Consider the following 25,796-nt stretch of genomic DNA (forward strand, 5'->3'; position numbering starts at 1 on the left):
GTTCGTTGTCGAATTGCTGAAGAGTGTAGACAATCTTATGAAAATGACATATTGTTTTGAACTCCAAATAAAAGTCACCAGTCTTCCATATCTGTTTCATATTTGGATATTTCATTGAACATAAATGTTAATGGCAAACACACAACTTATCTTGATAAGCGGGATGATATCAGTTTCTCCGACATTAACTTCCCATATCTATGTAGCAACAATCCATTATCACCTGCATAATGTGTTAATGTTTCAACTGATTCGATACGAGAGAGCACGTTCTGAGTATGGTGATTCTATCTTTTTTTTAAAATCACTACAAGCTACTGATAAATAAGTCGATGTTACAGAGTATTAACCATTCTTGTTTAAAGTCTACATTATACAAATTTTATGTCATTGTAAATAAAACCTCTTAATAGGGCAAATGCGGTATAATGTGTTTATACCAATTATTAGGCTATTCTTTACATACTGAGTTCGACTACGGATTTACTCCTTTTACAGTGTACCTGATCAAGATAGAGGGTTCATGGCGGGTGTGACAAATCAACAGGGGATGTTTATTAATCCTGTCTGTTATGTCTAGAGGTCCGCATTTGCCATACTCTTAATTTTCTATTCTATATAGGATTTATGAGATTGATCGCTGTTTGCTATCTTCACGATTTCATCATATATTATCCCAATACACGTACTACTATAGTACACGAATATGTTTTTGCGGAATACAATTAGAAGTACCGGAATGTTCCGTTTTTCCAAAGGAGTCTTTTTACTGTTGCGTCGTTACAGAGCCAACGTGATGCAACTTCTCTGTGAATAAGTTCCTTTTCTTTTTCCTTCATAAGTTTTGCGAGGTGGATAGCAAGTCCAGATATCAATGTCCACCTTCCTAAATGAAAATAACAAAACGTTTTGTGATGAAATGGTCATAAAGGCTTACTTTACCTACAAACAAATCGAACAACGGTCATACAATTATCAACCAACGAAACATTTGATATTGCGCTATCACCTTTTTCCCTTAATATATGGAATGCATGCTCTAATTCACAACACAATTATTCAGTCATCAAAACGATGTTGGTCGAAAAAAAGCTTGTTCAAGGGTTATGCCATGTATGAACCTCCAGCGTTTTCCCATTTGATAAACTGAAATGTTATGTTCATACCTTTCTCTAAGTGTCCTTGACCTTTATCATGAAACAGTGTGTGGCTAAAAACAATTCACATAGCAAGTATACACTTATGTTTATATTCATTGAATCTTTTTTTGTTACATTTCTTTTTTAATTGACGTTGCTTTCATCATTGACAATGAATAATGTTTGATACAAACTTGCTCGATCCTATTTGTAAGTACCACATGTCCGCATAATCATTACGAATTACAGAGCGTCCTCAAAGTCAAAGGATCTATTTGCTGTTCCGTTTAGAGTAACGAATGGGTCAACGATATTTTATTTTAGTATTTAGATTTAGCTTATATTGTAAAACAATATACATAGAAATATAAATAATGAAATAACGCAGGCTGTGATTTTTTTCTGCAATGTTTGCTACCTTCAACAAATAATAAAACAACATAGAAAGCATTTAATTGTTTAAATAATGTATCTTTCTAACAAATGTCAGACCCATTTATTTAGGGGTGGAAAGAGAAAATACATGTAACAGGCTGGTCAAAACCATTCTAGAGCTATTTTAAATCTTAAAAGTTAAAATACGACAGGCAACTGCTAATCGTTCACCAGAAAGGCTATTCATTTCATGCACGCCAAAGACATTATGTGCAGAGTATTATAAGTAAAAGAAAAAAATATTTCGTAACAGACAAAACAATTCTGACAACTACCCAACTTTGTAAATATAATACAGTACCTGAGTTTGATGACGATATAGGTACGGTAATTCAGTTTAAGCTCATTGTAAGATATATTTCTACGTTTACGATAATCATGTATTTGTATCACCAATGTCTACTGTTCAATCATAGTTGTAATACAAATTAAACATTAGAAGAGTGTATGAGTATTCATATTGGATAACGAAATATCCCCAGAGTTTAGTATTTGGTTAAGCCAATAGAATTATCGAGTCCATAACCGCAATATTGAATTCCAAGGATAGGATTGTCCTACCGCACATTAATAAACATGACTATTTCCCCCATTACCCACGGACTATACGCATTGGTTTATAGAGAAATTAGACGAAGCAGGATTAATCAATTTGTCGTTAAATATAGAAACAAATATTAGTATTACAGTTAAAATTATTGTATCGTATATTGTTTAACGTCCCTCTCGAGAATATGATACTCATATGAGACATCACCATTGCCGGTGAAGGGCCGTAACATTTAGGCCTATGCTTGGTGCTTACGGCTGTTATTGGTTAAAGTTATTTGCATTTTCATATAAAGAGACTTTCTATCAAATTCAAAGAATAGTAATGTGTATTGTGTCTCATTCAGACCCAAGAAAAACAAACGAGTTTCCTTTGCAATATGAATATGAGCTTGTACACAAGGAGTGTCATACACACATGTTGATGATTACAGTGTATAATGTACTTGATTACAAACTCTTAGGGTTTTCTTTTGTTTATGTTGCCATGTTTTTAGATTTACATATCAACAAACAATCACTACAATGCCCAAATGTAAATCCATGCACATACATGTTAGTTTATTTATTATATTAGATTTGGTATATCCTCTTGTACAACTTTCATGTTAAAATTGAGTTCGTTACACTCTTGTCGATATAGTAACATTAAGTTTTAAAGTTATCAATATTGCACATTTACAATGAACATCTTTTTAAAATAACTTCCAAAATTTTACTTTCAATTGTACATGTTGTTTATTTGGCTTATTTGGATTCATATTCTCTCCAACCTGATTTTGAATTGAAATCAACTTTATTATTAATTACAAAAAATACTTCCACTTGCATGTTTTGATTGATAATATACAGGTAACTATGCACTGGACTCTGTAGTACAAATCATACAGATGCATGTTTATGTACACATCTAAACGATTTCTGGTAAGGTGATGAAATGGATGTAAAGTGTTTCTTAGGCCTTCATTATTACATGCATGTTAGTGTGTTTTGACATGAATATATGTGGCACTTATTACTTGGTATATGTAGTTATGTATATTTTTCTTTTTGTCCGGTTGTTTGTTTGTTCCTTTCTTTCTTGTTTGACAAACATTATGTATCAAGCTATTGACTTGTTTCATTTTAGTTGTATTCTAAAAATGTTCCATACACTATCAAACTAGAAAGCAGTAGTAATTTATTCAATAGAAAGTAGTTGATGTGAATGATAGGCGAGAACTTTTCCATTCATTTCTATTGTAATTGATCAGCGTCCGATGTGTGATAACATTTGAACACTTTCAACCGAAAACTACCATTACAATTGTTTTTTAAATTTTCAAACACTGCCAAACTTGACCAATTTCCAAAAATATATTCTTTTCTACATCGTTGAGAGAAAAAATTATTACAGTCATTTAGAACAAGGTGGGGGGGGGGGGGGGGGGGCTTTTATCAAAATTGTTGATTGCATGATCTTTGGGGATAGAGGTCATAACTCAAGGGTGGGGCCAAACTGGGTATATAGTGTTTACTTGTAAAACATTTCAATAACATCGTCTTCAATGTTATTAATACTAAATTATGATCAAATAGACATTTAAAAGGAGGATATGTAGAAAGGTTTACCTTCTGTTTCCTCTACTGGTAAAAGGTTAAGAAGTATTTTTACTCGTTCTGTACTTCGATCGCTATCACTGGCTGGATCTCTAACCATAGAGAGCGCAGAATGAAGGCAGGATCGAACTAATATGCGGACATCTATCGTTCTCTTCGAACTATATGCGTCTGGTGTTACTTGTTTTCCAGCAAACAGTAATTCCCTGATGCTCATATTTTTCATTTCAACAATCGGCATCAATGACTTGTCTGGTTTACGGATGTCGTCGATGTGTACGGAGAGCCACTTTCCACACTTAAAAGCAATGTCAAAAATCAAATTCTTGAGTTTTGCGATAATATATCCTATTGCCCCTTTCAGCATCTACGGTCAATATAGACTTTTTATGGACTACAATTAATGCATTAATTTAGATGTATTTCTCCATGTCTTATTTTACGAGTTGTTATTATGTATGATATAAAGGTAAAAACAAAATTTCAATAAACTGATTAGTTAGCGTCTGAAACAAGGAATCTGGAAAAGTGTCATGATTTAATCATAGATAATGTCAAAAAGGTTATAAATGAAGATAAACCAATAAAGGTTAAGAAAATATGAATATGCAAAGAAAAGTAGATTTCCTTATTTTCAAATTTCAATAGCAAACATTAGCTCGTATCAGTAATGCATGGAATATCATGCAATTTGGTATTCAAGATGTTTTAGTAGAACTAATCCCTTTAAACTTTGAAATTGTAATGTGATGCATTAAGCATGAAAACGAGTCCAGCGAACAACCCAAGCGACACTCCCATAAAAGAGAGAATCAAAATTAGCAATGGAAGTTGACGTATAACAACAAAAATGGTCTCTGTCTCATCTTGGACGCCACTATCTTTATCCCTTCAAATAAAGTATTTGTATCAATTGACATTCACCTACTTTGTCAAGACCTTCGATGAATATCATAATAATTCTAAAATTGAAGTATATTATTGATCACAAAGAAAAAAGTAATCAATTATTTTGAATTTTATTTGTGAATATTTTGAGATATTCTTTGACACTTCGTACGTTGTGTTGTTTTTGATAACAGCAAAGTTAAATGTGACGTCAAAATAGATTCCTACATTACATCAACTGAGTTGCATCAACGTAAAATGAATAGGTGAATTAAATGTCTCAAGTGGTGTTGCAAGAAGTATACTCTGGTTGCGATCATCCGAGCAGTTGAACCGTAAACATATTGATTTGCTTGTTTCGTAGCATCACGATTAAGGGTGTATTGTTTACCTGAAATCCAGTAAAAATCCTTCCTGCAATTCTTGGTAAATGAATGATGAAAACGACATGAACTTTCCCTTTGCCATTAAACTGCATGAGTTGATCAAGTACACAGTACTGGGCACTTGCAATTAAATTCATATTTTCGTGTCCATTGTCGCACTGAATCAGAAACATAAGTGATTTGTTTCCTGCTGAATCATTCCTTTCCACACAGTATCTGGAAAATATTTTTATGAAAGCTATTTCCTGAGATGAGGCAATTATATTAACTATTTACCTGAACCACTTTAGACTGTGGGGTATATGAAAGGTGAATATAACGAACAGTGATCAATCTCATAACTCCTATAAGCAATACAAAATAAAGAGTACCAGAGGTGGGAGCAGGTGCCTAGGAGGAGTTATCATCTCCTGTCGACCGGTCACACCGCCGTGAGCCCTATATCTTGATCAGGTAAACGGAGCTATCCGTAGTCAATATCAGTGTGTCAAAACCGGCCTAACAATCGGTATGAAACACGTCAGACAGTATTTGATCCATTGATAGGTTGTATTGGCAATCTAGATCGTCATACCAATTATAGAATTTGCGAAATGCTGACTTTAAATGAGAGTGTTGAAATCCCTGCACCATCGACATGTTTCTTAGTAACCTGCCTCGATTTAAGATATTATCATACTGTGGGATAGATCTATAGTCAATACCCTCTGTCTGTCCTACTTCATATCCGTATCGTAAAGAAAACGACTAAATCTACCATTCGTATATTGAAGAAGTGCCAAGTTTTCACTTTAAAATATTTCTTTTATCATTTTTTTTATTGAGCGGTAGATTTTAGTGATTCTGTTCCAGCTGGTATGTGTTCCAATGGAGTGTCAGTTCCATCTAGGCAGCTATATATATAATGCACAGTGTATTCATTTAATCCTTTTTAAATAATTACATCATGCTTTATCATTGGCATGTCAGTGTGAAATAATACAATATTGTTTTCTTCTTAATGTCACAGAAGTTGATTCATTTATTTGATTGATTGTATCTTGTTTAACATCCCTCTCGACATTTTTTCACTTACATGAAGACGTCACTAATACCATTGAAGGGCTTCACATGTAGGTTTATGCTCGATGCTTACGGCTATTGAGCAGTGATGGTTCTTTCTCGTGCCACACCTACTTTGACACGGGACATCCGTTTTAAAGTCATTTCCGAGGACCCGTGACATTCACACCTGATGCCGAACGTTTTGTGATGGACCTGTCACTGCCTATTTGAACGACTTATATCTGTCGCGGCCGGGATTCGAACCCCGACCTGCCACATGCAGGGCGCATGCTCTACCTCTAGACCACCGCTTGGTCACACAGGAAATTCAAATATTTTCTATATTAATTTCACGTAGAAATGACATTTAATAGCTTCTGTATATCGTATTTCTCATCTTTCGATATCAGTTCTCTCCTTCAGGTAAGATACATATACGTACCCCCAAATCTTATAATGATACAATTCTCAAAATAAGGTATCCGTGTATTCGTCAAATAATGGAATATAACGACTGAAATAAAAAAAATAATTACACCCTTTAACTAATTTACAGGGTTACGCCATAATGTAGAAGTGTTGATAAACATAGGAAAGCAAAGCAACCTTAAGACTCTTTCCAACTTACTATTTGCCAACGCATTTCATTCCTTTAAGCAGTTAGCTACAGGCACGTAACATCATTTTTCAATTGTCTAAAATTCATGAAATAGTTTGTTTTTTAAAAACCTACTAAAATGATGTTCTTTCGTCATATTACTCATATTGATAATATGCAGATGTCCCCAAGTAGTGTAGATCCACGCTTATTCAGATCATGATCCCCGATGATTGTTTTATTTGATGGCCCAATGGTTCTAGGCAAACATTTTAAATTACCTTTTTTGCCTTTTCTTAGCCGTTAATTTGAATGAAATTGGATATCCTTTGTAAAACAATGAGTGGTGCCAAGTTTGGTTTGAAATTGGTGCAGATCTGTAACCCTCTAGGAAAATATTGGGACAGACCAGAGAGCTACAGATCCGCCCTCTATGAAAACCTCCCACTAACGACGCAGAATGAAATACAGATGACTGAGGCCTTTTATCGCTGCATTCTTGCATCGTTGTCTCACAAATTTAATATAGAAAAATTCCAAACATATATTCCTGATATATTTGTTTCCAAATATGCCTTTAATTATTCATTAGAGCTCCAAAAGACCCGAAAACTTAAAGCTTCAAATGGTTTCTAAATTTGTGGAGAGGCTCCTATGATATTACATTTGACATTGCAATATTTTCTACCACTAATTATCCTGTGAAGATCCGGATTCTAATAGGTCATCACTACCCCCCTCCTTGTCGTAAGAGGCGACTTAATGGGTCAGTCCTTCAGATGAAACCACAAAAACCGATGCCCCGTGTCTCAGCAGGTGTGACACGATACATATCCCTCCCTGCTTAATGGCGGCCAGCGCCGAGTATAGATCTAAATTTTGCAGCCCTTCACCGGCAATGGTGATGCCTCCATTTCAGTGAAATATTCTCGTGCGGATGTCAAACAATATACAATCAATAAACTAGTCTACCACTAATTCTACATGTAAATAATTGGAAATAATTATGTGTTTGTATATGATGTAGTATTCTTACAGAAATTATATGATATTGAAGCTTCTAGAAAGTGGGTACACTTGTACTCATGAAAACGCTACAATCATGAGCCAAACAACAGCTCAGATTAACATTTTGTAAAGAAAGAGGGATACTGTGTGAAAAGATACTAATTCCAGGGGATATGATATACAGATGAAGCACAGATACATTTCGTAGTTTCAGGGAATGGTAGAAAACACAAGCAAAATTAATATTTCCTAATCTGGTAATATAAATGTGCAGAACGTATAACAAAATGATATAAAGTTTGAGAATACCAGTTTCTCGCAAAAGAAAGACGGGTTTTAATTTTTAGAAAGACATTGTTATAACTGGACGAGAAAATGGTTCACTTACAGATACCTTCACAATAGATAATACGAGCCTAAAAACTGACGAAGTTCTGTGGTATGAGGAAAAAAATATATGGATATGAGGTAAGTTAGAAATAAGGTTCATTATTCCGTCAGTCAGTTTGAACAAATATTTAACAGACCCGTTTCTGGTACTTTGGCATGTCTCATATACAATATATGAGGCAAAAGAGGGTGGGTGTCTTTCTCTCTATTGCTTATTACAACAATCGTACTAAATGATATGGCAATACGTACTTCAATTGTCTGCAAAACTGTTGTTCTGTTTCAAAAGACTGGAGTGTTAGAAGCTGTATTTCGTCTGTTGACATGCACAGATCTTCGCCCATAGCCGAGATATCTGACGTAGTGAATAATTTGGATTGTGTTGTAACCTGATGAAAAATAGGATGCTAATAATATTTTTCAATAAAACGGGATATAGGAAATTCCTAATAGTAGAAAGATTGAGTACCAGTTTTGAATAATCTGTAGAAATTTGCACAATAATTGAATTACCTGCACACATAGCCTGTTGCTTTCATTTGAGTCCAGTTTGAACTTGAGGAAATCGACGAGACTGTCATGATGTTGCTGTACAAAATATTTTTCCACAACACCTTCAAATTCATTTTTAAGCTTTGTTTTTTCCAAACGTAAAACAGAATCTGGTGTAGCAGTCCACAATAAAACATCCTTTGCCGCATTCATCACCTGAAACATACGTTTATGAATTATGACGTATTATAACTGAGGTACAAATTCCTCATTTTTACTTTAAACGGGCTTGATTATGTGTATATGAGCCTCTGTACCATAATGAAAGTAAAACTGATTTATAACGTGTGAAACAACGTTTCATCTAATGATTAATCCTATGAAATTATAGAATGACAATATAAGATAATTCCAACAGTTCTATGTTCGACGACTTTCTGACATTGATAATGAGTTTCTCATGTTTTGAACACATTTGCTTATAACTTCTGATTAGGAAATTACGACATTGACAGATACTGGGTTCACGTGTATTCTCGTGAATGGCCTATTGTAAACATATCACGATTGATCACATTTTAACTTAGTAGAGACCAAAAAACTAATCGGAGACTTTACGTTTGATCACATTATAATTTAGGAGAGACCAAAACCTTATTGGAGACTTTAACATTATATATCAAATAATAGCGTTATCAGGCTTTGCCTTTTAGCATCCCCATATCATATAATATGGTTTACATTATTGTGACACATACTTGTACATATTGTGGAGTCTGATGCCTCCAATATGCGTGTATATATATGTCATTGTCATGTTAATATAAATAATATACTTGTATCTACTGGTAATACAATCGGTTGCTCATTTACTGTCTCCAGCTGATTTTGAAATATTTTTGTGTTGTTATACGATCCCTACATTGCCATGTGGTCGATGTTTGTAAATATTAGGGACAACATGAATGTTCATGACTTGATTCATTGGTTTTTGTAACTTGTTTACATTGCACGAACTACAGTTATTTTAGTGTTGCAGGGATCTTGTCAAACACTAATGATATGTTACAAAAATTACAAAGTTTTAATGTTCTATTTACCTTCGTCACATGTAGGCAGCCATTTTTACCGGAACTGATTATTGTATGGCGCGCAAGAGTTGTAATGTATGCATTTGACCCCGGGTCACTGTCTATTTTCGTCTGGCGGTCTTTATGAATGCATATTGCTGTTTTCTTCCGGGTTGTGACATTTATTTGAGAGACGAAGATTTTTGGTAGTAAAACATTTACAATTATGTACTTTTATGTATAATTAAAGTTGTATTTAATGTTTTATTTGGAAGCACCGATAGTGTCTCCGGTGGTTTCCAACCTTGCGCGTGTGTTGCTCCGGTGGGTCTAGAAGTCTATATAAGCAGCTGGTAGATTTTCTCCGGGACTTTTCCTCAACCTAGCTTTTAGAAACGGACGTATAAGAATTAGCACAGTAAGTGTAAGGAAATAGAAGGTTATTCCTTCTGTCCTTAGTTATATAATAATTTAATTAATGGGTTAATCCCGTAATTAATAACTTAATTAGTGTAAATTGTCGAATTTCTCAGTTTATATAAAGACAGGGCAGGGAATTTGCATATTTAATTAACGGGTTAATCCCTTAATTATTTACTATCTGCATTCTATTAGAAATAGGACTAGGAACAGTTTTATTTATATAAAAAGTCAGTTAACATTACTACTCTGGATAATTTGGAGTTTATTCCTCTGAATTCAGGAGTTTAAGATTGCTGAGATCTCTTGAATATTTTAAGAGACTTTCATGATACTTGTAGGCATAGGAATTTCATAAATATATATAAAGGGTCATTCCCAGGATATATGTTTCAGTGAAAGTCCCCCCCCCTCCCTTTTCTTTTCCGATTTTTGGTAATGTAATAAAAAGCCAAGGTTGTGTTGGCTTTTCTCAAGTTACAGTGTACGTAAAACAAGGTGAATCTTTGTTATATTGACATATTGTGTGTATTTATGTCACTGCGATAGTTGAACTTGGACAATAAAGCTGTAAATTGAAAAGTCTTTTTCTTTAGCTGAAAAATCAGTCTGGTCATTCTGGACTTAAAACAAATCCTGACAAAACTTATGGAAAAGTGAATAAAGAAACCATCCTGACAAAAACCCTAAAAATTAGACAGTAAGCATTCCCCTGGAGAGCGGTACAGAAGTTTTGGTGTCAGAAGTGGGATCTGTTTTTCCAAGGACAGATCCAGTGATACGAGCCTCATAAAAGACCTTGATGATTTTAGGGTCCTTCAAAGAAAATGTTCACTAGGAGAAGAGCTAGAAATGACGCCTCAGCTTGCAGTACAGAGGATGAAAGTGTAAAAACTCTGAATGTAGAGTATGATAATAAAATTAAAAGTCAAACCATGAGTGAAGATACATTCAAATTACCAGAACAAACACACACATCTGAGTTCAATACTCTCCATGTGTTAGAAGTACATGCTACCGATGAGAGCACTGATGAAGAAGACAGAGGAAAAATTACTCCTCCCACAATACGTCAGAATAAAATACTCACCTGTATTCCATTAAACAGAGACTCACCTGTTTGCAGAATTAGTCCAAGATGCAATATGACTGGAAATCCAGTCATGCATCAAATAACAAACCAGTTACGTGGTACAGATACCTGCACCATGGATCCTCTTCTTGATGAACGGAACATGGGTCAGAGTACTATGGGTGAACCCTGTATTCTACCCAGTACAGGTCAGAGTGATCTCGTGGATACCATGAAGTCTTTTATGATTACCATGACATCGACAGTAAAATCTATACAGTCTATAATAGATGTAGCAGTCAAAACTATGACACATCAAACAGGCGGAGGAGAAAGGTTGATAAACAAATCAAAGGGCTCAAACAATCACCAAGATAAGCAGTCTAACAGAACAGATTTGGCCCAAGTTGTAAACAGAGAACAGCTAGAGAGCTATGCATGTAGTGATCATGGATCAAACAACCATCAGCTGTTTGCAACAAATGTAACAAGAGTTGCATCATGGGAGATAACTCCATCTAAGTCCAACACAAGGAAACACAAAAGGCATCACAAAAGTATAGTTCACAGAGAAACAAGTGGGTCAGAAGATGAGTCAATAGATGATCGCAACTCTGGTGCATCTACAGTATCTACAAACAGGTTATGTAGAGCTAAAACTAAGGAGTCCTCTAAGCTACCAGTTTTTACAGGCAAGGAGAACTGGGCAGTATGGCACACGAGATTCGAATCTGTAGCTGAACTTAGCGGGTGGAACAATGAAGAAAGACTACGTCAGATTTTACCAAGGATTCAAGGACTAGCAGCAGATTTTGCCTATGGTCAACTAAAGGCGACAACTTTTAAGAATTACAAACAGTTAGTTAAAGAATTAAAGATTCGCTTTGGAGAGATAGAATCTTGCAAAAGCTACAGAACAAAATTCAACTATAGGAAGCAATTGAAATATGAGTCTCCAGAAGAATTTGCAGCAGAGCTCAAGAGGTTATATGACAAAGCGCATCCTACAAGAGATGCAGAGACGAGGCAGGAAGATTTAGTTTCACACTTTTTGACTGGCCTCATTGACAACCAAGCCCGCATATATGTAGAGTTGAATAAAGATCCACAGACAATAGACGAGGCTGTACTCCATGCAATACATTACAATGAAGTAATAGAATACAAAACCTCAAATCGTAATGATGCACACAGTCCGAACAGTGGTCATTACAGAATAAGAAAAGTACAACTCTCAGACAAAGACAACAATAGGGTCAATCAAGATAACGCAGAACATCAACTGAATATAGGCAAAGAAAAATACCAAAGAAGCTATAAGAACATGGGACCACAGGCTGAAGAAAGAGGAAACTATAAACAAGATTTAAAGCAACGAGACTGGGCTGAAAATTTATGCTTTGCTTGTCATAAACCAGGTCACTTCATTAGAGAATGCCCGAACAACAAATGGAATAAAAGCCATCATGAGAGTTCACAAGAACAGAAACTTAATCCAAGAGCCAGATAATTCAAAATGCAACAGAGGATAGAAGAGACTCAAACGGATGAAGCTAGCAATACTTTAAATGACAGAGGGTTGACTCTGCAGGCCTAGAGAAGACCCAGAAAACAGAAGAAAATGGTCTATTGAACATTGAAAAAGAATCCACAACTCAATCAGAGATAATCATTAGAAGAGAGAGAACATTGGATGATGGTTTTTATGTACCTGGAAAAATCGAAAATGTTAATGTTACGTTTGCTTCTGACACTGGTGCATCCAAAACTTTAATATCAGATGAAATATATGAGAAGATCCCAGAAGATACAAGACCAGGATTAGTACCAGCCCCACCACTGAAAAGTGCAGATAACTCAAAGATACAAGAATATGGTAGAGCTTTATTTTCAGTTGAAATCGGTGACAAGAAACTACAACAGGAGATAGTTGTAGCAGACATTTCTGACGAGGGTTTGTTAGGAATGGACATATTACAAAATGGTCCAGGTGGATCAGTTGACATATTACTATCACAGGGAGTGATAGACTGGCAAGGTCAAAGGATTCCAGGATTTCGAGTAGGAATGCCTGATAAAATTTTAAAAGTAAAAGCTTGTGAAGATTACCATATTCCATGTGAGAGTGAGGCTATACTCGAGGTAGAACCTGATATCAAAGAGAAAGATTTTGACCAGATCAATAAAGATTTCGTACTAGAACCATCTGAGTTATTTTCAACACGATGCAAAGTTGTGGTAGCCCACGAAGTACTGAACATAAGTAAAAATCCAAAGGGCCAAAGAATAGCAGTAAGAGTTCTCAACCCATTTTCTACGCCCACTAAGATTAAGAAGCATGAAGTCATTGGGCATTTAGAAGAGGCTGAAGTGCTTACGACAGATTTAAATAATACAGTGGATGTTTCCAGAAAAGTACAACAAACAAAAACAGTTGATCGGGACACTGAACCTTCTCACTCTGTAGAGAATAAAACTATACCATCTCATTTTCAATCAATGTATGATAAATCTATCATAGGCAGAACACTAGAAGAACAAGAAGTGATCAAAGATGTCATTATCAAATTTCAAGCAGCATTTTCAAAGAATGATAATGATATAGGAAGTACTAAGCTGTATGAACATGCTATTGATACAGGAGATTCCAAACCAATTAAGCAACGTCCACGCCGTGTACCCATGGTCTTGTCAGATGAAGAGAGAAAAGCAATTGAACAAATGAAGGAACAAGGAGTGATAAGAGAAACGAATTCACCATGGTCATCGCCTATTGTTCTTGTTCGGAAAAAGAATGGTAAAATAAGGCCGTGCATAGATTATCGAAAAGTAAACGCAGTAACAAAAATTGATGCATTTCCCCTCCCTAGGATACAAGACTGTTTAGATACAGTAAGCGGAGCAAAACTTTTCTCTACATTTGATCTAACTTCAGGGTACTTTCAAATAGCAGTGAGGGAGGAAGATATACCCAAAACTGCTTTCGTGACAAAGTATGGCTTATATGAGTTTACATCTATGCCATTTGGTCTTTGTAACTCAGTGGCAACTTTCCAAAGAGTAATGGAAATAGCTCTGAGCGGACTACAGTGGTTGACCTGTCTGATATACATTGATGATGCTATAGTATTTGGAAGGAATTTCGAAGAACATATGAAAAGAGTAGAAGGTGTACTTGACAGGATAAGAGCAGCTGGTCTAAAAACTAGAACCAGAAAAATGTGAATTACTGCAGGAAGAAGTTTGTTTCCTGGGTCACGTGATCAATGAAAAGGGAGTACGACCAAATCCAGACAATATTAGTAAAATACTTGCATGCCCAGTACCTAAAAACATTACTGAGGTTAGACAGTTCTTAGGCATGGGAAGTTACTATAGACGGTTCATTCAAGGTTTCTCGAATATTGTAAGATCACTAGTAAAGTTGACTAAGTAAAATATACAGTTTATTTGGGATGAAAAATGTCAGACAGCCTTTCAAACCTTAAAAGAAGCACTTGTCAGTTCCGAAATTATGGCCTATCCCGCAGATCATGGAACATACATCCTGGATACTGATGCCAGTGAATGTGCAATTGGAGCAGTGCTAAGCCAAGAACAAGGGAAGAGAGAGGTTGATAGCTTACGGAAGCAGAACACTGAATAAAGCTGAATCAAACTACTGTGTGACAGACAAGGAACTCCTAGCAATCCGCTACTTTGTTGAATATTATCGTCAGTACCTGTTAGGCGGAAAATTCAAAGTTAGGACCGACCATCAAGCGTTAGTATGGCTATTTAAACTACGCGAACCAAAAGGAAGGGTAGCCAGGTGGATCGAGATTCTGTCACAATTTGATTTTGTCGTTGACTACCGACCAGGAACCAAACATCAAAATGCTGATACCATGTCTCGCATCTATAATCCAAGAGAATGTAACTGTTGCAATGCAGATATGCTTGAATCACTGAAGTGTGGACCCTGCGATAAGTGTAAAAGAAAATCCCAAATAATGATAGGACCAAACCTAAATGCATCAATCAAACAGGAAACCAAATCTAATGCAAGAGATAGCCCTGACATACCACAAAAGGTCAACAGAATAAATACACGATTAACAACTCTACAAGAACCACTTACCAACTTTGGAGTGTATGGAACACAAGAATTAGCACAACTTCAAAATGAAGATATTACTCTGAAAGAAGTAATAAAATGGGTCAAGGGAGATCAACGTCCCGAATACAAAATCATCGTAACTGAAAGTCCAGCACTACGTCATTGCTGGCACTTATGGTCATCACTGTTCATAAAAGATGGCATTCTATACAAGAAGTACCATACTAAAGACCGGCTATCAAAACATGTCCAATTCATGGTTCCCGACAGCATGACGTCTGAAGTTTTACGGTTAACACATAATAGCCTACTTGGAGGACATTTAGGCCAAAAGAAAACAAAAAGGAAAGTACAACAAAGGTTTTACTGGTTTGAAATAAGAGAGGATGTGAACATATGGATCTACAAGTGTGACGTGTGCTCAAGAATGAAACACAGTTATCGAAAACCTCGCGCTGCCTTAGGAGACATGCGTGTTGGAGCACCACTAGATAGAATATCAATTGACTTAGTAGGACCATTGCCAGAAACTCCTAGAGGAAACCAGCATATTCTTGCCCTGAATGATCATTTCAGTAAATGGGCTGAAGCTTATCCAGTCCCAGATCAAAGAGCATTGACCTGTGCAGATGTCATATGTAAAGAGTTTATCACCAAATTTGGATGTCCTTTATCCATCCACACAGATCAAGGGAGGTGTTTTGAGGCAGATTTATTCCAAGAAATCTGCAAATTGTTAAAAATTCAAAAGTCGCGAACCAGTCCAAGGAATCCTAAATGTAATGGGCTTGTAGAGAGATTTAATAAGACGTTGATCCAGATGATCAAATCCTTTATCAGAGATGATGGTACAGAATGGGACCTCAACCTACAATTACTGACTGCAGCCTATAGAGCTAGCATACAAGAAAGCACACAGATTAATCCCAGCCTAATCATGTTGGGGAGAGAAGTAAGATTACCAGCCAATTTATTGTATGGTGGATTAGATGAGGTACAAGAGCATTTGAATGTTGGGGGAATACACAGAAAACTTGAGAGCCACTCTTACAAAAGCACATCAAATTGCAAGAAAACATTTGGTTAAAACACACAATAGGCAAAAGGATCAATACAATCGACAGAGTAAAGAGCAACATTTCAAGCCTGGAGATTCCGTCATGATTTTGAATGAAACTAGAAAAATAGGAGAAAGCAAGAAATTATAACCCTTATACTTAGGTCCATTTGTGGTTACTGAAAGAATCAATGATTTATTATATAAGATACAGATGGATAAAAAGAGAAACATGAAATGTCTAAACATGAACAAACTGAAGAAATATGAAGGGAATAATCACCTGCCATGGAAAGAAAATGTTGAATAATCTGCATACTACCTGTTAACTTTTACTTCTGTTTTACAATTTGACATATGAAATGTATTGCTTTCTACTACTTATTGAATGAGTGTATGTCATCATTTGTAAAATATAACCTTGGCTGACTGCTTCCCTCTATTACATGGTGTAGACTCGTTGATATATCCTGGGATGCCCTTCTTAATATAAAATGATTAAGTTAGGAATGTTTCAATATTACTAGTACATGAGTGTGCATCATTTTCTTGAACTTCAATTTTTTTTTGTTACTAGAACTTACAACTAGAGATGGCAAAAATAGACAAAAGAGGTTTTGCCTATGAATGTCTAATGTGCCTAAACTACAGAGGTGAAAAGAGATATGTGGAGGCACATATTTATAAAATGCATCTAAAACCTGAGGAAGTTCCCTTCTAGTGCACATTATGCCATTACATGTCCAGAACAGAGAGGGACCTGAACAGACACCTAAAGGGGCACAAACCCCATAAAGCAGCAATCGTGGAGTTAACGAAGAATGGCGGAGTCACACCAGCAACCGACAGCATCCTTGTGAAGAACCCTAACCCCCGCTCCATTGATGGGACACTCATGCAGAGGTTGACTGAAGCAGATAGCAAGAGAGTATGGAGTCAAAGAGTCCAGGCAACATCCTACAGTGTAAACAAGGTTAAACCCAGCACTGTTGTTGCTCAAGAAGAGGCTAATGTAATATGTCAGGATAACATCATTTCCATCCCTGAATCTAGGCCTATCGAGGAGACACCATTGCTTGATTTACCTGTTCTAAATGATGAAGAAGAGTATGATTTATTGAAAGACATATTGGCAGAATTTGATATTGAAACTGAATTTGATATTGTTGAGCCAGAAGTGAAAGTTAATCAAAGTGAAAACCCTGATGGTCCAGTCCTGAGCAAAATCCTCACAGCCATGACCGACTTACAACAACTACTGATCCAACAAAACCAACTGTTAACATCATTGAACACGGGAATCCGTAAGAACACCATAATCACCGATGAACTCGTAGGATGTCTCAGAAACACCGAGAGAAGGGAGAGGAACAGAAGAATAGGAGCGACAGCTTATCAAAGGAGAAGGACCATCAACAACGCTGATAGATCAAACAGAGCATCACCCAGAGTTAGGTCAAAAGTCGTAAGAAAGAATTAGATATTTAATATGTCTAGATAATGTAAGTATGGGTAAATCACATGCAGTTTAATAAATGAAAAATTTAAGTGTACATTCTTGTTTCATACATACATCTACTTGAGAATCAGTTTGTTTTAAAATGGTGCTAATACCGGATGTTATTGTAATTCAGACTTACATTGATTGGATTTTGGTTAACAAGAAAGTATGTCAGATGATGATATTATGAGACTGAGTAGGAATTATATTACTAGACAATGCTGCAGATGTTTGGTTTAACAAGACTAGTGTTCGTTTTAGAATTACAATGTTTCAGCTTATTTAAGCTGACAGTATATCTAAATTAGCTAATTATTTCGTTATTGTTTCTTTTTTTTTTTTTTTATGTTGTTTAGTGTTGATAAGTATTTGTACAATATGTTTTTATTGTTATATTTGTGTATAGTTTCATGAGGACATTGAAACTCAAAAAGAGGGGCAAAATGTGGAGTCTGATGCCTCCAATATGCGTATATATATATGTCATTGTCATGTTAATATAAATAATATACTTGTATCTACTGGTAATACAATCGGTTGCTCATTTACTGTCTTCAACTGATTTTGAAATATTTTTGTGTTGTTATACGATCCCTACATTGCCATGTGGTCGATGTTTGTAAATATTAGGGACAACATGAATGTTCATGACTTGATTCATTGGTTTTTGTAACTTGTTTACATTGCACGAGCTACAGTTATTTTAGTGTTGCAGGGATCTTGTCAAACACTGATGATATGTTACAAAAATTACAAAGCTTTAATGTTCTATTTGCCTTCGTCACATGTAGGCAGCCATTTTTACCGGAACTGATTATTGTATGGCGCGCAAGAGTTGTAATGTATGCATTTGACCCCGGGTCACTGTCTATTTTCGTCTGGCGGTCTTTATGAATGCATATTGCTATTTTCTTCCGGGTTGTGACATTTATTTGAGAGACGAAGATTTTTGGTAGTAAAACATTTACAATTATGTACTTTTATGTATAATTAAAGTTGTATTTAATGTTTTATTTGGAAGCACCGATAGTGTCTCCGGTGGTTTCCAACCTTGCGCGTGTGTTGCTCCGGTGGGTCTAGAAGTCTATATAAGCAGCCGGTAGATTTTCTCCGGGACTTTTCCTCAACCTAGCTTTTAGAAACGGACGTATAAGAATTAGCACAGTAAGTGTAAGGAAATAGAAGGTTATTCCTTCTGTCCTTAGTTGTATAGTAATTTAATTAATGGGTTAATCCCGTAATTAATAACTTAATTAGTGTAATTTGTCGAATTTCTCAGTTTATATAAAGACAGGGCAGGGAATTTGCGTATTTAATTAACGAGTTAATCCCTTAATTATTAACTATCTGCATTCTATTAGAAATAGGACTAGGAACAGTTTTATTTATATAAAAAGTCAGTTAACATTACTACTCTGGATAATTTAGAGGTTATTCCTCTGAATTCAGGAGTTTAAGATTGCTGAGATCTCTTGAATATTTTAAGAGACTTTCATGATACTTGTAGGCATAGGAATTTCATAAATATATATAAAGGGTCATTCCCAGGATATATGTTTCAGTGAAAGTCCCCACCCCCTCCCTTTTCTTTTCCGATTTTTGGTAATGTAATAAAAAGCCAAGGTTGTGTAGGCTTTTCTCAAGTTATAGTGTACGTAAAACAAGGTGAATCTTTGTTATATTGACATATTGTGTGTATTTATGTCACTGAGATTGTTGAACTTGGACAATAAAGCTGTAAATTGAAAAGTCTGTTTCTTTAGCTGAAAAATCAGTCTGGTCATTCTGGACTTAAAACAAATCCTGACAAAACTTATGGAAAAGTGAATAAAGAAATCATCCTGACAAAAACCTTGAAAATTAGACAGTAAGCATTCCCCTGGAGAGCGCTACAATATCCAACATTTGAAGGCCTCGATACATTGATGCTGACATTTGATCCGCATAAAGCCAGTGTAAAGACAATTTCCTATACATGAAAGGTGAAGAAAATTGATCAATCTCAAACTTACAAAATAAAGAGAGGGCAAACACGGACCCCTGGATATACCAGAGGTGGGATCAGGTGCCTAGGAGGAGTAAGCATTACCTGTCGACCGGTCAAACCTGCCTTGAGTCCTATGTCTTAATCAGCTAAACGGAGTTATCCATAGTAGAAATCATTGTGCCAAGAGCGCCCTAACAATATGTATGAAAAACGTCATACAACATCTGACCCAATGGTTATACTGACCATAGAATTTGCTAAATGTTGGCTTTAAACTAAACTGTTGAAACTCCCGTAAAATCAACTTCTTTGTCAGAGGTCTGTCTCGATTTAAAAAATGATCATACGCAGAACAAGCTCTTGCGTATCGAATCAGTTGAGAGAAAAAAACGCCACATGCATGCGATAATAGAATAATGCTACATAAGTGTGTGAAGTTGACTATGGAGAAGCTGAAATCATCCCGTTTATCATAGCGTTGAGTTATCAGTTTGCCATCAAATTTCATTCTCAATAGAATATTTAAGTACAAAGCAAATGTGGAGGACACTCTGTGCTGTCTATCATCTCGAGTTCACAGGGATATATCGAATCGACATATTAATGAAAAATGATTATTGTAAATAAATAAAACGTCGTCGATATATTTCACTGTCGAGTTGAAAGCAATAGCAAGATATTTGTTTCTTTTTATGTAGAAGCTTTTGAATAAAATCTGCTTCATAAGAATATAAAAACACACACGCTACCAAAGGAGAACAATTCGTGCCCATGGGAATTCCAACTGACTGTTGAAAGATCTAATCACCAGTCTACGAAGATATTGTCAGCGAGGAACTCCAGCATATTTTTTATTTCATCTTCAGGGTACTTGTGCATGGAATCAGAGTGGTGTTTAACAAAGTAACTTTTGGATGTCTGATCACTAGATACGAATATTTCCTTTTTCTGTTTTTGTTGACAAAGCAACTGTGCATGGTGTAAAAAAGTATAGTGTTTAATTGCTCGTGAGAAATGATCCTGCAAATGTTGAAAAGTCATATATTTTGATATTTGTTGATTTGCGAAAAGTTTTGCAATTTCAAATTTAATAAGTTCTTGGGCATTTGTTTTTAGAATCCACATTTAATTTACACCACTTCTGGCATATGTTATGGCACAGTGCATTTGAAGTTTCTCCTTCACAGCCGTTAATATTTTCGCGAGGAGCAAAGATAGGCGTTGGTAGAACATTTCCTCGATCCAGCAAAGTATCTCTTTCGTAAGGGTTTTTGTGAAGTTTAGGAATCCAGTATACATGTAGGTACGGTAACTTATTTTCATCCATCCCATTGACTGGGATGTTAAATATGTCTAAGACGGAAGCACAATTTTGAAGAATGTAATCCTTTGGAAGGGTAGTTGGAGTGTAAGTACGATTGGAATTAATGCCAAGTTCGTTTAAAATACAGTTGTAATAGTGAGCCTTACCAAGAAAGACAATGTTGTTACAAGTTTTGTCAACTGGAACCCAAACCTATTTTCATGTAACCTATCTAATTCTTTCATCGCTTCATAACTTAGTAGAGACCAAAAACTTCTGGTTTACTAAACACAGAAGAATAATTGGTACGTATTTTTGTTTCCATGTGTCTAATACGGGATTTTGATATCCCTCTTATACTTTTAATCTATTCTGACAAGATACCAAGTTCTTTTTCACATTTAGCCCATTGTCTGCCATAATCTTCGGCAGAATTCATAACAGGGAGTAAGTTCTGTCGCGATGTTGAACTTTCAAAATGTACTTGAGATTTATTAATGACGCTTTGCGATCTGATGACATCATCTTTTTATCTTTATCTTTACAACTTTCAGAATGTCTGTAATACTTGGGTGAAATGTATATATGGAATTTTTTGCCCACGTAGGATAAACATAGATATAACCTGAAAGAACAACCCTTTTCAATTGTATAGAAGTGCGGATGGATTCTTGATACAATCTTTCTAATGAACAATCTATACTGTTATATGGGTTTACGGTTGAGCATCACTGAAGAGACATGATGTGTCGAAATGCGCATATGGTGCATCAAAATTGGTACCCTATAAGTTTTACATTCACAGTATTCCTTCAGTAATGTTTGTTACTAACTTCTTGTTCCTTTGACATTGTTTCTGTAGGTAGTTCTAGAGAGTGACAAACGTAAAGTATGATTGAAGCACAGGCATCGGCATGATATCCCATAAACACATCCCCTGCTTCCCAGTCTGTGCTTGGTTCCTCTCTGAAAAATAAAGTTATTACTAATGCAAACTACCGATTGTCAAAATATGGCAGTAATGATTAAAATTAAGTAATGACATTGCAATGCAGTAATTACATTTTAGATTATAGGGTGTGATGTGCGATATCTAATTTTAATTAATTGTAATTGAAATTAAAAGATTTATATAGCGCCTTATCAACATTACTTCTCTAAAGAGCTTTACAAATGTCTAATGAGACAGTTACTGTCCCCATAGAGGGCTAGGTTAACATGTCTAATGAGACCATTACTGTACCCATACAGGGCTAGGTTAATATGTCTAATGAGACCTTTACTGTACCCATAGACGGCTAGGTTAACATGCCTAATGAGACCATTACTGTACCCATGGAGGGCTAGGTTAACATGTCTAATGAGACCATTCAGGGGTTTTCCTTTCAGAAAACATACAGCTCATGCGTCGAGCAAATTCATATATCAATATATATTATTTTATCTTCTATTCATGAACAATACATATTGATTTCATTTTGTTCGACATATGGGCACACATTTTCCTAAGCAATAATCTGGATTGAATGCAACAATTATTAGGCTCTTTTTGTAAAAAGGCGGGAAAAAGTCTTATTCATGACGTAATAATGCTATCAAATAAGTAATAACTTTGATTTAAGTTGAAATAGTATACTTGGCATATATATAACTTCCTTTAAACACAGACCAGGCTTAATTAAAGGCACATTTAAAACAGAAATTTTTGGGGCCTTTTTATTTACACATACATACCTTGTTATTTTAAGATATCAATTTGCTCAGTGTACTGCTATAGTGAATAGTGATACAATTTTTAGCCGAGTTGCAACGAAGTTGAACTCGGCTATTGGTTTGGTGATGCGGGCGGGCGGGCGGGCGGGCGGGCGTGCGTCAATAATTGGTTTCCAGATGATAACGCGAAAAGTTTACAATCAAATCAAACTTTGATATATTGTTGGGTACCAGATAAGGTCAAGGTCACAGTGACCGAATATAGAATGAAAATTTCCTGAAAATTTGGTTTCCGGATGATAACTCAGAAAGTTTAAATTTGAATCAAATGATACTTAAAATATTGTTATGTAACAGGTAAGGAAGACCCTTAATGAATTTGGAGAAAATAGGTCAAAGGTCAAGGTCACAGTGACCGAGAATAGATTTAAAATTCCCCAAAAATTTGGTTTCCGGATGATAACACAAAAAAGTTTACATCCGAATGAAATGATACTTAAAAATATTGTTATGTACCAGGTAAGGAAGACCTTATTGAATTTGGAGAAAATAGGTCAAAGGTCAAGGTCACAGTGACCGAGAATAAATTTAAAATTACCCAAAAATTTGGTTTCCGGAGGATAACTCGAAAAGTTTTAATTTGAATCAAATAAAACTTGAATATATTGTTGAATACCAATAAAGCAAGGCCCCTATTGATTTTGGAGAACAAAGGTCAAGGTCACAGTGACCGAATATAGATTGAAAACTTCAAACAAATATGGTTTCTGGACAGTAACACGAAAAGTTTGAAACTGAAATTAGTTCTTCACAATTATAAATATGCCACATCATTCCTGAATTTACAATGTATCCCATTCAACTCGGCTCATGCACCCCTGGGTGCATACATTGATTTTCTAGATTAAAATACAATAAACCTACATATAGGAAATATAATGGAATACAAGTGTTTGATGTTTGCAGGCAATGCATTGAGAAAAACAAAAGTGGTGTCAGATTAAGACAGAAGAGTTGAAAGGTATGATGTATACAAATGTCTGAATAAAATTTATTGGGAATTCCAATAATATAATTTGATAAAATTATGAATGGATACTGAATTAAGCCAAACAAATGATAATGTACAAATTCAGTTCCAGGATTTTCTGGGGGCCATATCCTTGCACAAATATACATTGTTTTACTTTTCGTTTTATGCTCCACACATTCCTTGTCTGAACAACTCACCCCACCCCCTCCCAATCTTGTTTAAACAACGAAATCCATGAAATATTGTTTTTATGAGAACATTAGAAAAAGAAATGTCTATTAATCAATTAATTATCAAATTAATCTAATCACTAGGAGTAAATTAGTACATAATAAACCCATTCATCTAATTTGAGAAAGACAATTATCACAATGAATATAGGCCATATGAAATTCTTTTTCTGAATCTCTAAATTCAAATTCAATGAATCATGAATAAAATAGATGCATATCATTGTGCCACAAAGAGAGGGAAAATTCCAAGGAGGATTTTAATGTCAAAGGTGAGCTGTTGTAGTTATGTTTCATTGTCAAACCTAGCCATAAATCCCTAAAAATTGCAATATTTTTTCATATGGTTATGAAATATGTATATGTCTGATCTTTTTTAAACAAAAGGTTAGTTTTCTTGACAAGAGGCAAACTGTTTTAAAATATCTTTTTAAATGGTTTGATATTTTGTAGATACCACCTTCACACTCACGGATTTTTCTTACGAGTCTTTACGGATCTCCGTCTCGTAGTCAATCGCAAGCATTCGTAAATCACTCGTCGGTATCCGTTAATAACTCGTCACAACTCGCACACACTCGTAAGGATCCGTGAAAGTAGGGCAAATTTGTTGACATGTAAAAAAAAAAAACACTTCACGATTGTCCACGGATTTCATTCTCCGTAAATAATCCGTATATAACTTGTAACAATCCGTAAGTATCGTAACCTGGTCGCAAGAACACGTAAACTGCTCGTAAGAATCCGTAAAACACTCGTAAAAAGTTTTTATTTTTTTTAAAGAATCTTTGCGGTTAGTTTACGATATGTTATGGATAGTTTACGAGTTGTTTACGGATTATTAGGAATGCCTAAGTGATATTTACGATTTCATTCACGTTGGGTTACAATGGCTTTACGGTTTGTTCAGAGTCATTACAAGCTCTTTACGTATAGACACGATTACTTAACGAGTACATACTTAAACTTTACGATTAAGGAAAACGTATAAAAGACGAAAAATCTGACAGTTTCGTTCAGTTGTTATCAAGACATCAAAGAAGTTACACATCTTTCATACAATATACATACATGCTGTTACAAGTAATGTCAGTTGTCGAATGATGATATAAAGCCAATGGCGAACCCTTTTGAGTCAAAAACGTAAACAATCGTAACTAACTCTTAACTATTCGTAACAGAACGTTATCAACACGTTAACAGGTCGTGATGTACACGTAAAGGCTAAGCTAAATCGTAAATTTCCGTAGTATACTCGTAATAATCCCTAAAAAGCTCGTAAAATGTCGTAAATTGCTCGTATTTATCCGTGTTCACTCGGAACAAATCGTAAATGTGTGCCGTAAATGCATCGCAAGAACTCGTAATAAACCGTAAATGGCCCGTAAATACCCTAAAACCGTACTTAAGGTATTCAATGTATAATGACCATATTTCATATCTAATAAATGGATGGTGGAATTTTTGTAATCATTGTATCATTTTGAAGGGTTCATCAAATAAAAATAATGCACCATAGGAATTTTCAAAATTTTGTTTACTGTTTCATTTATTTCACCTAGAATTTAACATTGAAGTATATGGAAAAAGCATGTTTTATTAAAATATTTTAAAAAGAAATTATATTTTCATACTAATATCTTGGTAGAAAGTTACATACACTTTCTCTTAATGAAAATATGAAATAAAATTAATCATTGACCACACAAATTTTTAGAAATTAATTTTTTCTTATTTTTACAAAGGGCAGACAACTCTTCCAAACAGTCCTAAGTGCAAAAAG

General features: G+C 35.2%; 1 protein-coding gene across 1 annotated transcript in view; it reads right to left on the bottom strand.

The window, feature by feature from the left end:
* Positions 1-25,796, bottom strand: part of LOC125676424 (E3 ubiquitin-protein ligase rnf213-alpha-like) — a 175,020-nt gene that overhangs the window by 109,469 nt on the left and 39,755 nt on the right. The window contains exons 12-17 of the mRNA XM_056158169.1: positions 21,871-22,003; positions 8,550-8,744; positions 8,289-8,425; positions 5,002-5,212; positions 3,735-4,020; positions 736-886 (exon numbers count right to left, since the gene is read on the bottom strand). Coding sequence (XP_056014144.1) covers positions 736-886; positions 3,735-4,020; positions 5,002-5,212; positions 8,289-8,425; positions 8,550-8,744; positions 21,871-22,003 — 1,113 coding nt within the window. The remainder of the gene's footprint in view (positions 1-735; positions 887-3,734; positions 4,021-5,001; positions 5,213-8,288; positions 8,426-8,549; positions 8,745-21,870; positions 22,004-25,796) is intronic.

The sequence above is a fragment of the Ostrea edulis genome, chromosome 3, assembly GCF_947568905.1.
Source record: "Ostrea edulis chromosome 3, xbOstEdul1.1, whole genome shotgun sequence".
In the NCBI taxonomy this organism is placed as follows: domain Eukaryota; kingdom Metazoa; phylum Mollusca; class Bivalvia; order Ostreida; family Ostreidae; genus Ostrea; species Ostrea edulis.